Genomic DNA, 18,605 nt, shown 5'->3' on the forward strand with positions numbered 1-18,605 from the left:
TCCCTATTACTTTGTTCCCTTTCATCCCTCCCATATTATGTAATGAACTGATGACTGAAGTTTCTGTCATTAGACCTGTCATTATGATTGACATGGAAGGGCAGTGACCAAGGAAAGCTGATGTTTTCACTGTCTTAGGGGACTCCAGAGCAGAATCATAAATGAAGCTGCTTCAGGAAAAGTGCACTATGATGAGGCTCACTTCACCATAAACAGATTTGAACTGAGATGAGCCTTAAGCTATGATGGCTTCCCCTAGCTCCTTGTGCAGATTCCTCTCTGAGATAATCTCACACACACAAACCCATTCTTCAGGAGAGTAGAGCTCTCTCTCTAGCTCATATACTAACCTTTTCTGGAGTCATGAACAACTGTGCAATGAGCAAAAATGTCCAAGCACCCCAAGCTCCTTATTGCTGATTGTCTTCTGTGCTGTACTTTCTGCAAAGAGCTGTGCTGCATCCCATCTGCTCAGCCATGAAGACTATTTCTTTGCCATGGCTAAGGTTGTGGCCCAGAAGTGTTCCTGTATCTGGCTAGGCAAGCGGGGGTAGTGAACACAATGTTTTATACTTGGATGAAGGCAGAGAAACAGTTAAAAAAGAAGGAACTTTTTTGAAGACAGTATCCAATCTCAACAATATCTTGGAGTGTGGGTGTTCATCTGTCAGGAGGATTAACGATGAATTTAAGTTTTTAATGGAAAGGCTATTGCAGAGTTCTGTATGGCTTTGTCATGCATAGCTATCATCAGTCTTTTAAAGAAAATTTTGGTAAAGATAACTATTTCACAAGCTTGAGGAATTGATTCAAGCAGCTCCTATTGACCACTTGCTCTGATCTTCCAAAAAATCATTATTTCAGTTAAAATAGCTTCATAAAATATTTTTAAACTTGAGTGGAGAAAAAAACCCACAACAGTACAATTCCTTTAACTGTGACTGCTGTTTTCAGAGTTGAAAATGTGGAGGGATGCTTTACAAGAGAATATATTGTGGCATGGATTTTAAAATGTTAACAGTCTTGTGATTCCATTGTAGAATGATAAAGCAATTTTACTACAATTTATAAGAAAAAAATATGCATGTGGAAGAAGTGTGTTAAACTTTATGTTTTTTACAATGAATACAATAGGAAGAAAAACTATTTATGACTGTGTGACAAGGAAAGGGAGAAGGAAAAGATTTATACAAACTATCATATAAAACTTCCTAATTTAAGATTAGAATATTCTTACAAAGGTTAATGAATGTTATGACTTATGACATTGAAATACAGGCCTAGTAGGGTGAACATAAAATTCCTACTGTTTCCTAAAGTCTGTGGGTTTTGTAGCCATATGTGTGTAAAGAGCTTTATTCTGTCATTACTATACTGTTAGAGTAATTCTGTCAAAATAAATGTTGCATTTTGGGAGTCAAAATGTATCCTGGATTTTTTTTTTTTTATTTGCTGAGAATATTAATAATAACAGACAAAATGGAATTCAATGCATTAAAGAGTTTTGAAGAAGAGAACCACGAACAGATATTCTGGGATTAAACTGGGTGGTGGTAAAGTCTACATAATCATGGTCTTGCATAACCAAGGGCATATTTATTTTTAATGAGTAATCTGATTAATAAGATGAAAACTGCATGTCAAAAACAATAGAAAAATAGATTCTAGCACAGGGAATCTGTCTGTTATATTCCTATATACTTTGGCTATGTTGAGGGATTTTTTACCTTTAATCTGTGCCAAAAACGTGTAGACATGATCTCCAGTGTCTGCATGGGACTTTGGTTTTGGAAATACGGAATTACTGTTACTTAGATAACACAGTCTCAATCTAAGAAACTTTGAAATTATGATGAAATAATTGAGCTGCTATCAAGAAATGTATTTCCTTCCTGGAAATACTTCAGTTTCCTAACCTGAGCATTGGTATCAGAGAGTCAGATATCTGGAGGATACTTCTGCAACTATCAGGAGATTTAGAAAGTTAAGCAACAGGATGAATACTTTGCACAAGAGGGACCACTTTGAGCAAACCCTAGTTTAACACAGTAGAAAGTGCTGTGCATACACAGTATTGTATGTTTTGTTTCAAGAATATGTTTTAGTATGCTTTTGAAAGAAAGAAATGTACATGTGCCTTTCAGCTACAAGCCAATTCTTCCATGTCCTTTAAAGAATAAAAAAATAAGGATAAACAATTGTGATAAACAATAATTCATAATCTTTTTTTTTTAACTTGTCCTAAGCATGCCTCTTACCAACATGAATGCCTCCTTTTTTGCCAACCTAGCCATAAAACCAATGAATTACAACCTTACTCTAGTTTACATATTTTGTGTTTGCACTGTGTGTTATTTCAACAAAAGCGGATTATAGAAAAGGGAGAGAGAAGCACTTTCATTTCAGATAAACTATTGATTTAGAGGAAATAAATCCTTATGCTGAAAATGTGTTGGATAATACCCTTTTGTCTAAGAAAAGTGCCTGTTACTAAAAAGAAAGCTCACAAGACAGAAAATGCACTTAATTTAGCTTGAGAAGTTGATCTAAGCCTTTCCGTTTCATATTTGTCTTTTATTCACTGCAGCATGGCTGCACATGCTTTTAAATAGAATGCTGTGCAGGGATTAAAACTTTTTTTTCTCTTGGTGAAAACATTTTGTTTTTTCTTATGTAACACAAATGGGGCATACAACTGTCAAGTCTCACTTTTTTCTTCAGTCTTCTGCCCCAGTAACAGAAGCTTTAAAAATGGACAATCCACAATCCACTTTTTTTTTTTTTTTTTTAAATAAGAGATACCCACCAAGTTTTTCTAAGAAGTTGTACCCTTTTTCCTTTTAAATTTCAGACGTGGGACACAGAACTGGAGAGATCTGCGGAGTCATGGGCTGAAACCTGTCTATGGGAGCACGGGCCTGCAAGCCTTCTTCCATCAATTGGGCAGAATCTGGGGGCACACTGGGGAAGGTAGTTTAAGATACTGTTTTATACTATATATGTTTTTTTTTGTTTTGAATCTAACAAAATTTGTTTAAAGGTAGAATGACAGAAGCTACAACTTTCAATGATCTAATAGACTACTACTGGCTTTCACAGGTACAGACCTCCAACATTTCATGTCCAAGCATGGTATGATGAAGTGAGAGATTTCACTTATCCCCATCCTCATGAATGCAACCCATATTGTCCTTACAAATGTGCTGGTCCTGTTTGTACACATTACACACAGGTATGTAGGTGGGTTTGGTTTTTGTTAGCTGTGGAAAAGAGCGGTCGAGACCTCCAGTTAGGTTTCTGTATGGCACATGGAACATACCAATCTTGCAGTATACACCATAGCACTAAAGCACAAAAGGGGCTTGTTGTTTTTAGGCTTTATAGTTACAAGCACTGGGTATTGGTGACATAAAGTAGGCTTGTCATACAAATCTTTAGATTTCATCATCATAAATATTACTTCCTTAACAGGATTAAGGAAAAAGCTCACAAAACCTAGTACTAAGCGTTACTGCTCAGTGCACTTTGCATAATCTAGTTACTGTACTGGTATGATGGTAGTCCTTTCTGTAATATGCTGAAGAAACAGCACATTTAAAAAAAAAAAAAAGTTTTCTTAGGTGAATTCTTCAGATCAAACAATAGTTTGTAACGTGTTGCGTTATTCTCAGCAAGATTTTGAAATTGCATAAGAACTAATTTATTTGGTATTTCTGAAATCTGTGTATCTAGCCTGATTTTTTCCAGAGGGGAATAAGTCATGTTTTCAGTGAACAAGAAATACATGATCCTCAGATTATACTAAAATCCACCTACAATATTAAATACAATATCAGAAAACGTCAAAATGATTAATTTTAAAACATTTATTTTGTTTGTTTACTAGCACAATTTACAATTGTATCTAATTTTAAGACATAATTACCTCCATGTTCTTATTTGCCATTTCTGTAAAAAATGCCTATAATTACACTTACCCATTACATGCAAGATCTAAAATACATATATTTAGTTCTTTGTGGTACTAATTCTTCACAGTACCTCTCTCTTTCAACTCCTAAATCGTTTTGGAACTACACAGGTGACTTGTCTTGAATTAATACAAGTTTAGCACTTGCCATATTTGTCTAATTTGAATGTTCCAGCCTTTGTCATTCAGATTGAGATCTTAAATGAAAATTATTTCAACAGATGAACAAAGGAGCACAGCCACCTTAGATTGCAGTGACATGAAAGCATATTAATTTAAAATCCATGTCTTGAGTCTTTTCGGTGTATGAGTTTTTTTGTGAATCATTTTGTTGTTTATATTACCTCCTTTCACTGCTGACAAATAATCTGTTCTCTCAATCTAACCAGTTTAAACCCCTCTGGCTCCTTAGGTTGTGCTGAGAACTCCAGGGCACAGGAACTTAACTTATCTATTAATTGTAGTTCCAAGAATCAGTTTTTCAGATAATGTTTTGTAAATATTTTGCTACAATTTTAAATACATATTTAAAGCATTTATATAAAATCAGAACCATATCTTCTGTGTCAAGGTAAAGCTTTTCTTTCCAATAAGGCTATAATGAAATGACTTTTTGACAGTTGTAATTAGGTCACTTGAACCTGTTTATAACAGAGGGGAGTATAACATCAGTTTTGTGATTTGAGTTTTATACTTTGAAGTTTGGATACAGTTTTGATTTTATGTTAATCAGCTTTGGTTTTCACATGTCTTTCTCTTCCCTTTTCCATAGGTTGTTTGGGCTACAAGTAGCAGAATTGGTTGTGCAATTAATTTGTGTCATAACATGAACATCTGGGGACAGATTTGGCCAAAAGCAGTCTATCTTGTATGCAATTATTCTCCTAAGTAAGTAGGCTGACACCCAATAATATCTTGAGTGGGCAAGATACTTTATAATAATCCAGGAAATGATCTGAAAGAAAATAGTCTAGTTTTTTCTGTTTTTTGTACTACTACAAAGTAGTGCATTGTTCCCAAGGCAGCCTTTGGCTGCACAAATGCTCTTGTGATTTTCTAGAGCTTGAGTTTTCTGACCTGTGTTTTAGCATGCAGCATCAGAGATCTTTATTGGTATTTGTCTGAAAAATAAATATATCTCCCCATTTTGACTTTTAATGAATCTGTAACATGAAGCCTATGGTTAAGATGAAATTCTGTAGAATATTCCATTTCGGAGACTGGAGCCTGTTCTCATGTAATTGAGAAGTTTAGTTTTACAGTGCTGTGCCAATCTAAAATGATCTTACAGCAGTTTACAGCAGTACTTCAATTTTTTCTTCATGAACTTTTCAGTTACTTCCTGTACATTTGGTATATTGAAACAATGTTACAGTCTAAGTGTTTGCTGTTTCTCATCGTTTATGTGTCCACACATTAAATGCTGTCTAATGTTAAAATGTTCATTTATTAAGGCGTTACTAATTTTTTTTTTTTGTGTGTGTAAAGGGGTAACTGGTGGGGTCATGCACCTTATAAACCTGGACGCCCTTGTTCTGCATGTCCCCCTAGTTTTGGAGGAGGTTGCAGAGAAAATCTTTGTTACAGAGGTATGTACTATTTCAACAGCGCAACTGTAAATGGGCAGAGAAATGTAATCTTGCTTTTGCTTTTTTTCCTGATTATACTTTAACATAGTGGAATAGAATATATTATGGATGTGCCCAAAGACTTGGTAGGGGCCTACTTTACTAGGATGAATGAGATCATGTACTTAACATACGTGGGTGGAGCCAGGCCTCACCAGAGGGAGTGGAATGTACTGAACTCCTGCTGATTTTAAGTGCTGATTGAGGGCTTTTAGTATTCAAAGGTGTAGACTGTTGCTGTGTGCTAGTTGTATGCCTTTCTGTAATTATAGTGGAAGCCTATGCAAAGATCTGTTTACAGGGAAACGTGTTATCTCAGTGACATAGCCATGTTCATTGCTGTAAGAAAAATCAAGAACAAGACAAGACATTAGTAATTAAAAAATGTCAGCTAGGGTGGTTATTAACTTCTTACAATTTTTATAATGCTATTCATGTTTTGTAGTGTTGAAACACAGCATATTATGAGGCTGCTATTTATTTTTGGTTTACTCTGTGTAGAAGTAATTTAGCAATTTTTTTTAGTAACTTTTGAAAGATATTAATCTATTCATATAGGTTGTCAAGCATTGGAACAGGCTGCCCAGGGAAGTTTGTGTGTCCAGAGAAAGGCAACAAAGCTGGTGAAGGGTCTAGAGTACAAGTCTTATGAGGAGTGGATGAGATAGGACAAGCGATAGGACAAGAGGAAATGGCCTCAAGTTGCACCAAGGGAAGTTTAGATTGGATATTAGGAAGAATTTCTTTATTGAAAGGGTTATCAGGCATGGGAATGGGTTGCCCAGGGCAGTGGTGGAGTCCCCATCCCTGGAGGTATTTGAGTCATATAGACATAGTGCTTAGTGCATAGTGCATGGTTTAGTTGAGGGCTTGTTAGTGTGAGGTTAATGATTGGACTTGATGATCTTAAAAGTCTTTTCCAATCTAGGCAATTCTGTGATTCTGGGATTCTGTTGTTGAGTCATCATCCTTGGAAGTATTTAAAAGATGTGTAGATGTGGTGCTCAGGGACATGGTGTAGTGGTGGACTTGGCAGTGCTAGGTTAACAGTTCGGCTTGATGGTATTAAAGTTTCCAACCAAAATGATTCTGTGATTCTATAATTCTATGATAGGGACCATAAAAACTGCACCAGTATACCCAAATACATTCTTTATGGTTCTTACTTAAGTAAAAAAAGTAGATGAGTATTTCAAAATTATTTTCCTTATGTGTGAATAGACCTCATTTTCAGGTGTATGTTCTTATGAAATCATCTTTAATTACAAGTTACATACGAACTTACTAAAACTCTTCCAGTTTACAAGAGAAATGTCAACTTTGTTCTGTTGGTTTTCTGATGGCATAAAGAAGGTACTAAAACAGGAGTGTTAAAAGCACTTTCATACCTCAGTTGTGCTGCCTGTTCTGGAAAATTCTACCTTTTCTAAGCATCAGAAAGATACTTGATATGTATTATTAAGCTTGAGATCTTCATCTTATGAAGCAGTGAGAAGTTTTCCTTGCTTTCTTGCTTGTATTCATCCACTGTTTTGCGAGAACAAAGCCATGTTACCAAAATACGGTAAGGGATTTACATTCCACTGTTTTGGGTTTTGTTTTTTGTTTTTGCCTGAGATATTATTTTTTGCTTGTTTTCTGAAACAGAGGATTCAGAAAGGCCTTATTCTCCTCACGAACCAGAAGAGGAAACCAATGAGATTGAACGGCAGCGATCCAAAGCCCAGGATGCAGCAGTGCAAAGCCGGCCAAGAACTCATTCACCATCAGGCTCCACAGGCAGTGATGACAGTGAGAAAAATGAAGTAATAAGCACACAGCAAATGTGTAAGGAATTTACCTGATTTGCAAGTGGTCAACAAATTTGAATTATATAGTATCAAATTCATTGCAATGAAATTGCTTTTTGCTTGTTTTAGCTCAGATTGTTTCATGTGAAGTAAGGCTAAGAGATCAGTGCAAAGGAACAACTTGCAATAGGTATGGTAAATTTTACAGTTGTCATTCTGAGATTATTATAAAAGGCTATATTTGTGTGTGAGCTGGAATATTTTCCGTTTTTGTAATCCCAGGATTTAAGACAAGTTATGTTTCATTTTCTTAGGTATGAATGTCCTGCTGGCTGTTTGGATAGCAAAGCCAAAGTTATTGGAAGTGTACATTATGAAATGGTAAACATTTTAAGATTAGATTTTTACCAGTAGATTGTTTAATGAAATGTCTTTTCTGTTGGAATACTAGTTAAAATCATATTAAGAATGGATTTTGAAGAAATTAATATTAACTGAAAATAAAAGTATATATCAAATGTTTAAGATAGCATCAGATAATATAAGTTTGCATCTGCTATTCTGCATGTACTGTCTGAATGCACTTCATACTTCTTATGAAGTAGTATTTTTGTGTCCACATATTTGGGTGTAAAGATGTGAAGGTGTGACTTAAGGAGAAATACAGCAGTTTGTGGGTACACTCATATGAATTGTTTCAGCAAAGCAGGCCTACTTGCATAACCTTAATACTAGCTGAAAATGTATCATTTACTCTGTCAAACTGAAAAACAGTATATGAAATAACAGCTAGTGTGAACAAGTATACTGCAAGTATAGTTTGTCTCCCAGTAAGGCAAAGCAGTGTTTTCTTCATTTTAAATAATACCTATATAGACAACATCAGACTAATAGACTATCTACCAAATTTTTTATGACATGTTGTAATTAAAACCTGATTTTTTCACAAATAAATTACAGTGTGAAATAGTGGCTTTATCTGACATGGAACTGCTTTTCCTGCTCTGTTTTTCAGCAATCCAGTATTTGTAAAGCTGCCATACATTATGGCATTCTAGACAATGAAGGTGGTTGGGTTGATGTCACTAGGCAAGGAAGGAAAAACTACTTTATCAAGTCTTATAGAAATGGCATTCAGTCAATTGGGTAAGTTTTCTTAAAACTTATGGGAAGTTTTTCACCTCTTTATTTCATACAAAATAATCACTAGGGCAGTAAGTGAGTAGTTAAATCATCTCAGTATTTGGAGTATTCAGTTAATTCATTTGTAAGTGTAAATAATTATTATAGAAAAATAGTACAGACTGGCACTAAACTACATAGTTTTACATGTTTTGGACAAAGCTGGTAATGTTTCTAGGGTTGACCCATGGACACAGTCATCTATGACAGCTAGCAAGTCAATAATCTTTCAAGTTTGTTTGGAAGTAACTTTCTTGTACTGTGCATATGAACAATATGAACCAAGTAGAAAATGCACCTCTTCCTTTATGTTTGATAGTTTCATCACAATCCCACAATTTACATATTATATTTTGCACCAGTATTTTTCACAATTTCTGCATTGGCTGGTGATGGAATAATATCTCTTTACTGTAGAAGCATCATTTGGAGGTGTACTACACTGCTCAGGTGTTTGCCCTAAGACTGATATGTGAAAACAAGTCCAGGTACTTGTTAACTTGCTGAAAGAAAAAACAGAAAAACAGTGTGTAAAAGTGGAGAATACTTGACTGTTTCCATACGTAATTATTCAATGATAGGACGACATTGATTTTAGTTTATTTGAATCTAAGGTATTATTACTATTTGCAAATTAAACTTCACTATATCTTAATGTATTCTGCAGAGATGTACACTGCTGTCTTTTTTTCTGTCTATAGTTAGTATATGTGTAATAGTAGTAAGTGTGTAACAGTTAATATATGAGTAATATCAAACTGAAAACAGAGTTTTGCTCAGTGATATATTTGGCTAAGGTGTGAACCCGAGGGTAAGGAAAAAGGTAATCTTTAGAGGCTGTGCTCTCACTCTGTGCTGCGCAAACAAATGCCACATGCTATGACACCTTTCATAATTTCTCTTTTCAACAGATTTACCTAATCCAGGATAGAGAGAAACACTGACCAGGTAGACTAAATTCAGCGGCCTATAATTTGGACTACCTGGGTAGCACTTAAGGCATTGAGATCAATTTGTTTCTTTGGGTCATCAGACCATCTGACTGCAGTTTAAGTTACCCCTGCCTAAAAATGAAGATACAGACAAATATCTCTCTTTTTTAAATGCTTTGAGACAGAGAGAGAAGTAAATCTTGATTCTATCAATACTAACATATTAGGAGCCAGCTTTCTTACAAATGTAGAAGTAGCTAAACAGTAGAATCTTCAAACTAGGAGGAGTTGATTTCTCTTTGCTTAAAATCTCTGTATTTCTATGCCATCTGAGACAAAACTGCATGAGTGTCCAGTCTACAGAGTGTGTTCAGCACCTAACTTCTGAGAATTGGAACTCAGAGTGAGGTATTAACACTTGGTTTTGTTTGCTGTGAGTGTGGGTAATCGTATCGTTGCTGAACAGTAATGGCTGTTTTGTTTTCGGTTTTGTGATTCAAATGTTGTAAAAAAAATTAGATGCCTTATAGACAAAAGACTGTTAAAGGACTGAATCTATACCTTCCAATCTACAAGAATATTTCAGGAAACCCCTGGAAGTATGTGCGTGCATGGTGACGTAATTCTTCATTAGTTTCCTATAGTATTTAGGACATAACCATTTCGAGTGAATTTGCAAAATATTGTGATCAGGCATCAACTTCATATGTAAGTCTATAAATCGAAGTCTCTGGGATAAATAAAGAAGATTTACCAAAATTTCAACCTTCAAAAGGTCTGTCAATAAGGCTGGGGATACCTTGCAGCTACCTGACTCTCACCAGTGTCTCTAGATGGAGCCTTGCAAAAACTACTTATCTATTCAATTAATAGATTAAATGAAGTGGATCTCAGCTTTAGGTCATACTGCAAAACAGAAAGGCACAGAAAGGAATGTCAGTGCAACATGCAGCAAATTTCCTAATCTTCAGCTCCTTTGATTTATAATCAGGATTGCCAATACAGATGTTTTTTCAACTGTTTCATTTTCATAGTATAAAACACCATTTTTAACAATATCTCAGCAAGCTAATCAACAATAGAATGTAGTGAACTATTCCCACATCAGTGTTTGACAATGCTAGGGCAAGAGAAGTATGAGCTAACTCCATGAAAGCAAATTGGAATCCAATAAATGAGCAAATGTGAAATTGCTGGACTGTACAACTAAATAAACCAATGCAAGCAAACAGTTTCTGAATACAAATTGCAGTGCTATGGAGCACACAAGAGCAATTTGTTCTAAAGGTGAATAGGGAATAATTTCCTTGGGTTTTTTCTAAATAATAAATAACTTTATAGGTGCCAAAAGCATCATCAGCTTCTTTGTTACAGATGAAAAATATTAGAATCAGAGGCATATCCAGTGAGTTAAAAGAGGAGTAAAATAAGAGATAAAGAGGAGTAACATAGAAGTGTTTATCAATTGTAATGTAACAACAGAATGTATATACCTCAATTGATATGACAACAGGAAACAGATTCATCTGAGTACCATATAAGTACTGAGAAAAACAGACTTTTACATGTTACACTGGGTTTTTAGTGATAATTTAACATAAACACCCGATGCAAAAGTAATTTAATGAATTTTTTCAAAAAGGCTGCCAGGAGAAACTTTTCAGTGTTGGAGCTGTTTGTAGGAATGAACCTTTAGGGGGAAGTGAGTGATCTGTTCTGGTAGAGCGGTGCTTCTGAGCAACCACATATTTTGGTTGCAGTCTATTTGAGGGACAAATAGATTGCATAATTAATTCCTAGTACAGTTATTCTCTTAGCATATTAAATTACTGAGAGAGTTTAACATGCATTCCTGGTTTTCAAACATTTACAGGGAGTACAAAGTAAACGTGTCATTGCAATAAATACATTCACAACTGGGGAGAGGGGGTGAATAAAAATTGATAGGGGACAATGTCTTGAGTTTATTTCTAGATTCATAGTATAAATTCTTCCAGCTAAAATAAATGATTGAAAAATGTTATTTACTGATTATTTCTATTATTTTTTCTTCAGAAAATACCAGTCTGCTAACTCCTTTACTGTCTCTAAAGTAACAGGTGAGCATTTATTTCATATAAACTCAGTACTACTTTGAGTTATTTTTTTCTAAATAGCACACATTTATTTGTTTCTGTTTTCCTTTCTTCAGTTCAAGCTATCACCTGTGAAACAACAGTGGAACAACTGTGCCCGTTTCAAAAACCAGCCTCACACTGTCCAAGGTAAAGTTCTTTGAATTTTATTAATTTAAAGTACTGACATATTTTCTGTCAGTTACTGATTATCTATCGTTGTCATTGATAAAGGTGACAACAGTAGCTGTAAAAGTGAAGCCAGAAATGTTTTACTGGTGTTTTAGTCTTTGGTCTAAGTAGGCGGCCAGATAGGTAAAGATCATCTATAGGCTTTTTCATTATGAGAATCTGGCTTCCTGTTGCCCATAAAGATCTTTCTTTGGTCCCTTGGCAGATTTTAGTGAAATCGTCATTGGTTAGACTAAGGACTGTGAAGAAAAACGTGTTTTACTTTTTCTTAGTCCAATATTATATCTATGCACCTTGGACAAAATAGACTATATTTCAGTGTATTTGCCTGTAAAACAGACACAATAAAATGATATGATACAGTTATTTATCATACAAGCTATCAGCTTGTTTGGGAGTTCTGGAGGATAGAATGAGCAAATATTTTTGCAAAAAAATTGAAATATTATGGTTAAAGAAAGGTGTGGTCTGCAGGTCAGTTAACAGCTTTAAATATATGTGCCATTTCTTTGAAGCCTATGTTTTAACTCTTTGAAAGGAGCCTATGCCGCAATATTTTGAGGAAGGAAATCAGTAACAGTTCTTAAAACCATAGATGAGTCAAAGGTAAATACACTGTAGCGTGATTTACCGCAAGTTAAGCTGGAGATATCCACAGGATTACTTTCATAGCAATCCTACAGCCAATACAGGAAGCAAGTACAAAGCCAGAACTGCTAGGAAAACATCCCTTCATGTAGCACTTGGGTCCATGGACTTGTTTGGTGTTTGGCTATGACTCCTGGCTTTCTAGCTGGAAGATGTGGAGAAGTAAGCGAAGGAGTGGAATGCAGGAATGGATAGGTACAATCTCATACTTCTATCTTTTTCTTTTTTTCTTCATTATTAAAAAGTAAAACTAGCTTCATTAAGAGAAAAATAGCATCTGTCTTTAAGAAAATTTAAAAATGAAAATAAGGGTAAAAATGACTTACTAATTCTGATGCATCAACTCAAGGAACTTGATGAGGGCAGTGATTCATTCAAGATTCTGTGCATGCTCTTAATTCTGAAAATGTGGTCTCAGGAGATAAAAGCGGTAATCAGCTATGGCATTGATTGCACAACCTCATTTTTCCCTCTCATGCCCTAATCATAAATCAAGTAGTTCTTGACATCTTGCTTCTTTCAGACAAAAGTAACTTTTCTAGCTGTATCAGCCTGTTTGAATTACCCATCTGGTAACTCTAGCATGCCCAAGTGGTGTGACATGCCAAATACCGATTGGAGTGTGGTTAGCATCCTGGAGAAGAATGCTTTCCAAGGGCTGCCCTGTGTAGGATGGCTCCAGAGCCATCAGGGCATGACCCATTTTTTAAATGAAACAGCTCAGAGTAGACCTAGAGCTGACTGACACTTTTTCCTTGTAGCATATTGCAATTAACAAACAAGATGTTTGACACTTTCTATACCACTGTTAGCTTCCCACGTGGTTTTCCTGTGTTTTTTGGAGCTATAGCAGGCATGAATCACAGGAAGAGTTTTTCTCAAAGGTTAGCAAAATGCAGTTGAATAAAGACAGTCTTTGTTTCCGTAGCTTTCAGATCTCCTAGAATCAGCTAGGAGTCTCGTTACTTTCCAAAGTTTTTCATTTTAGCCACAAATGCCAAATGCTCACTCTCATTATAAGTTGCTAAATGGCTTTCATCACCGGGTCATCAGCATCATAGCTGGTCCTCATTCAGATCTGCCTTTCCTGAGAAGGTATTCAACTCTACAGTTTGTATAGGATGCTATAGAAACAGATAATATTGTGAGTGAACAATCTCTCTTCTCGCTGGCTTTTCTACTGGCCTCACATATGTTGAACAAGAACATCGTCTGCTTATCCAAAGGGAAGAAAACCAGACCTGTTGAAGTGTGGTTTCAAGCACTTTATTATGAACCACAACTTGCATCAGCAATGCTTTCAAACATATTGTCAAAGCCTCGGAAACTGACAGCCTTTTAGTATCAGTATGGACCCATATGTATGTATCATCAAATTGGTTTATACTCAATAATGCTAATGTTAAATATGATATAGTAATACTCTGATACCATTCCTTGTAACTGTGTGTGGCTTATGTTTGATATTTCAGGGTGTATTGTCCTCGCAACTGTATGCAGGCAAATCCACACTACGCTCGTGTAATTGGAACACGAATTTATTCTGATGTAAGTATAGTGATTTACCTTGCATTATATAATGAAATATAAAATCCTATGAGAAGCTATCATTTAAAGATAATAAGATATAATATAGATACCCAGTTTTCTTCCGTATGCTGATTTTTTACACAGTCTTTTCAAAAGTTCTTTTTCAAAGGCTCCCGTTTAAGTTAATAATACTCAACTGCTGAAGATACAACAAGTTATTTGAAAACTCAGTGTAGACTTCAGTAGTCTCTGGACCCATATTTTCATTTTTTTGTCAAAATTCCCTCTAATTTATTCAGTATTGGCAGTGTATACTCATTATAAACCCTTACTCTTTAGATCCTGATGCAAACATAACTTCTGTCAGATTAAACTAAAAAAATTATTCTGAAAATAAATGTCCACAGTCTCATTATTTTGGATATTTCTGATCTGTGTAGATAGCTGAATATTTGCAGCAGGAATTTAATATATTTGTGTAAAATATCTCACATTGTCATATTATAACAGACTAATATTGTATTTTTTTCTCATTTTGTTTCCTAGACAACTTTTTTTTTATGTCTTTTCTGCATCATGTTTAGCTCTGAAATGAGCAAAAAGAATGAAAAGAAAGTTCTTTTTTATGCCCCTCCTTTATCATATCTCTTCCGAGAAGCCAGGATGTAGTGGCAGAGAGAGCAGTTCACATTTTTGCCAGTAAACTGTATGTTTTAGCTGTCTTTTAGCTATCATAAGGAATATTATGGCAATAAGCTGGGTCAGATGATGATTCTGACTACTTTCCAGCATTTTGAAATATGTGAAAATAGTATGCAAATATTTATTCATCATTATTTTGAAACTAACTAATGTCTATTAGATTACCTGTGTAACTTGTCCTGAAAACGCTCTTGTCCATAAGTAGTGTTACATGTGTGAGAAGTACTTTCAGTTAATGAATTAAATTGATTTGTGCATGTAGAACTGGGTCCTTAATGTGTATAAGAGGGGCAGTGAAAATGGATTCAATGAAAGTCCTTTTGTGGAAGACTATTTTCTTTCAATTCTGTGATTGCAATCAGTCTACAGCCAACATTCCCCAGTGAGTTAGAATAGACTTTGTTGTAGGAGAAAAAAGACCGATTTCTGTCTAACTTACACAGGAGAAAATTTCAGAATATCTATTTGCTTTGGTTGGAGCAGTCCCAGGTGACTTTATTTAGTATTACAGACTTATGCTTTAAAATTAGTTTAGATGTACTATCTCATTATTAATCTCCATTGTATAGAAATGTGTGCAGCCATACTGCTCTTAGGAAAAAATGGACATAAATACAGGTAAGGAACAGGGATGAGAGTCTTTATATCAACTTCAGATGCTGCACTGAAGATGCTATTCTAGTTTATGTTTATAGTAGTTTGTAGTACATGTAGTGTAGTGGTAAAGGAGATAAGTAGGCATCTGCAGAGCTGAATTCATTGACCTTTTCAGAGTGGCTACCTCAGTATGAGATGAATAGAGATGTCTATTCCTTTCCATTGTTCTTTGTGGCTCTCCAGCCTGTCCACATCTTTTTTGTATAGTGGCGACCAAAACTGAAGACAGTGGTCCAGGTGTGGCCTGACAAGCGCTGAGTGGTATAATGACTTCTTTTGCTGGTGATGCCCTTGTTGATGCAATCCAGCATCATGTTGGCATTTTTGCTGCAGCAGCACACTGTTCATATTGAGCTTGTTGTCCACCAGCAACCCCAGGTCCCTTTCTACTGAGCTGCTACCCAGCTAGGTAGATCCCAGTCTGTGCTGCACTCCTGGATTATGTTTTCCCAGGTGCAAGACCTTACACTTGAACTTGTTGAACTTCATAAGGTTCTACTTACCCCACTCTTCCAGCCTATCCAGGTCTTCCTGCAGGGTGGCTCTCCCTTCCAAAGTGTCTACTTCCCCACTCAGTTTGGTATCGTCAGGGTACACTTGATTCTGTCATTCAGATCACTTATGAAGATATAAAACAGCATTGGGTCCAGTATCGATCCCTGGGAGACCCCACTTGTGACAGGTTGCCAGTTTGAAAAAGAGACCAGTTCCTCACCCACTGCACAGACTACTTGTCCAGACCGTGACGCACCAGTTTCTCTAGGAGGAGTCTGTGGGGAACTGTATCAACAGCCCTTGAGAAATCCAGATAGATAATGTCCATTGCTCATCCCACATCAACCAAGCTGGTTACTTTGTCGTAGAAGGCAGTCAGGTTTGCCAAGCATGATTTGCCTTTGGTGACTCCGTGCTGGCTTTTCCCAATCATGTGCTTTCATTTTTTTGGTAAAATTTTATTTTAGTGGACCACCTTAGATGGGTATATGGTAGAAGTTCTTAACCACATTCCAGTTGCCTTAAAAGAATTTGTATAGAGATTAAGGTTTATATTTATCCTGTTGTTTTCACAGTAGGCAATATTTTCCCAAAGATCATCTCTTACCAGTAGTGACTCTACATAATGGGTGCTGATTGAGCAATTCTACAAAAAAATTGAGCCTCCTTTTGGGAGTTAGAGATCAACAAAGGTCTTTTATCTAAAGAATTTGATGGAGTTGTATAATATTATACCATCTGAGGACTTTGACCATATTAATTTTTTCCATATATGGAAATGTTTCCATAATACTTGTGCAAAAGTATTCATAATTCTCTGTTGTGGTAAAAAATAGACAATATGATGTAAAAAAGCTATTAAATAGTTCTATAGTCTTGTGATGGTAAGGGAGAGCTGCTTGTGGTTAAAATGCCTTTGCAATGTACTGCTATGCTGTGGTAGGTATTTGGTATTTTGCTGAGTAGCTGAAGAAGGAAAATAATTAAGCAGCTTGGTATTCAGGTTCTATGATCTGTTAAATGCTAATGAATTTCAGAGGGTTCACAGCACAGCCATAAAGCAAGGTCATATAATGCTGTATGAAATGTTTATGTTAACTTAAAAATACTGCTGTGTATATCCTTTGGAATGAATTCATAAAAATTAAAGAAAAAAACCCAAATCTCTGATGGAGACTTCCAGAAAGTGACATAAGGCTGCTAATGTAAAATCAGCTTACCAGTTATATGCTGAAATTTGTGATAGACCTAAGTGTGAAATCCTGTTCTGCTTAAATGATCAGGAGGTGCTCCTTAACAGTTCAAGGAAGTGTGGTCAGGATGCCATAATATTATTAAGTTTAGGAAATATTAGGGCATCAGTACTGGAATCTGATTCCATTTAGATGAGGAAGGCTGGGGAGGAACTTTTTACAAAGGCAGGTACTGATAGAACAAGGGTTAATGGCTTCCAACTGGAAGAGGGGAGATTCAGATGAGGTATGAGGAAGAAATTCTTTACTGTGAGGGTGGTGAGACACTGGAACAGGTTGCCCAGAGAAGTTGTGGATGCCCCCTCCCTGGGAGTGTTCAAGGCCAGGCTGGGTGAGGCTTTGAGGAAGGTGTCCCTGCTGATGGCAGGGGGATTGGAACTTGATGATCATAGAATCATAGAATGGTAAGGGTTGGAAGGGACCTTAAAGATCATCTAAAGATCATCATGATCTTTCAAGTCCCTTCCAGCCCAAACCATCCTATGATTCTATGAAAATTCCAAAGCCAATGAGAAGTTCTTGAAAGCTCAAAGCAGATAATACTTTCTCAAACAATTATATTCTATATATATTGATAAAACTATATGCTATAATTTACTGTAATATACTATGATATACTATATTAATCTGTATTCTTATCAGCTAGTTCATAATTATGAATTTATACCCTTTTGATTGTTCATATATTTTAAAAGTATGTACATTTGTTCTCCAGTCTCATCTGGAAAGCAGCCCTGCTGAGAAGGACCTTGGAGTCCTGGTGGACAAGTTAAATATGAGCCAGCAGGGTGCTCTTGTGGCCAGGAAGGCTCATGGTATCCTGGGTTGTATTAGGAATAGTGTTGCCAGCAGGTTGAGGGAGGTTCTCCTCCCCATCTACTCAGCCCTGGTGAGGACCCACCTGAAGTATTGTATCCAGTTCTGGGCTCCCCAGTACAGGAAGGACATGGAACTCCTGGAGAGCGTCCAGTGAAGGGTGACTAAGATGATTAAAGGACTGGAGCATTTTTCATGTGAGGAAAGGCTGAGGGAACTGGGCCTGTTCAGCCTGGAGAAAAGACGACTGGGGATCTGATGAATGTTAATAAATATCTAAAGGGAGAGTGTCTAGAGGAAGGGGCCAGACTCTTCTCATTGAGCACCTATTGGCACCCAATAATAGGATGAGAGGCAATGGGCATAAATTTCAGAGAAGTTGCGGAATCTCCTTCCCTGGAGATATTCAGAAATCTTCTGGACAAAATCCTGGTTCATGTGCTCTACGAGTCTCTGCTTGAGCAGGGTGGTTGGACTAGATGACCTTCAGAGGTCCCTTCCAACCTGAGCCATTATGTGATTCTGTGTGATTCTTCTGACCTCTCCTTTTTCACATATCCTATACAAGTGTCTTGCCTTTAGCTTTAAAATGTTATGCATTAGCCTAGCACTACTGTGGTGGTTTGGGTGGATTCACCCTTTTGCTTGCAGCTTGCAGCCAAACACAGCCCGCTCTATCCCCCTCCCCCCCCGCCC

At 36.3% G+C, this 18,605-nt stretch overlaps 1 protein-coding gene across 1 annotated transcript in view; it reads left to right on the forward strand.

The window, feature by feature from the left end:
• The first annotated feature begins 3,122 nt into the window (after positions 1 to 3,122).
• CRISPLD1 (cysteine rich secretory protein LCCL domain containing 1) overlaps positions 3,123 to 18,605 on the forward strand; it is a 20,518-nt gene continuing 5,035 nt past the window's right edge. The window contains exons 1-10 of the mRNA XM_029086687.1: positions 3,123 to 3,232; positions 4,743 to 4,858; positions 5,459 to 5,559; positions 7,246 to 7,425; positions 7,518 to 7,578; positions 7,703 to 7,769; positions 8,404 to 8,534; positions 11,558 to 11,601; positions 11,694 to 11,766; positions 13,929 to 14,004. Of these exons, the coding sequence (XP_028942520.1) occupies positions 4,797 to 4,858; positions 5,459 to 5,559; positions 7,246 to 7,425; positions 7,518 to 7,578; positions 7,703 to 7,769; positions 8,404 to 8,534; positions 11,558 to 11,601; positions 11,694 to 11,766; positions 13,929 to 14,004 (795 nt within the window). The 5' untranslated portion in view covers positions 3,123 to 3,232; positions 4,743 to 4,796. The remainder of the gene's footprint in view (positions 3,233 to 4,742; positions 4,859 to 5,458; positions 5,560 to 7,245; positions 7,426 to 7,517; positions 7,579 to 7,702; positions 7,770 to 8,403; positions 8,535 to 11,557; positions 11,602 to 11,693; positions 11,767 to 13,928; positions 14,005 to 18,605) is intronic.

This window comes from Antrostomus carolinensis, unplaced genomic scaffold (assembly GCF_000700745.2).
Source record: "Antrostomus carolinensis isolate BGI_N321 unplaced genomic scaffold, ASM70074v2 scaffold3969, whole genome shotgun sequence".
NCBI lineage: Eukaryota > Metazoa > Chordata > Aves > Caprimulgiformes > Caprimulgidae > Antrostomus > Antrostomus carolinensis.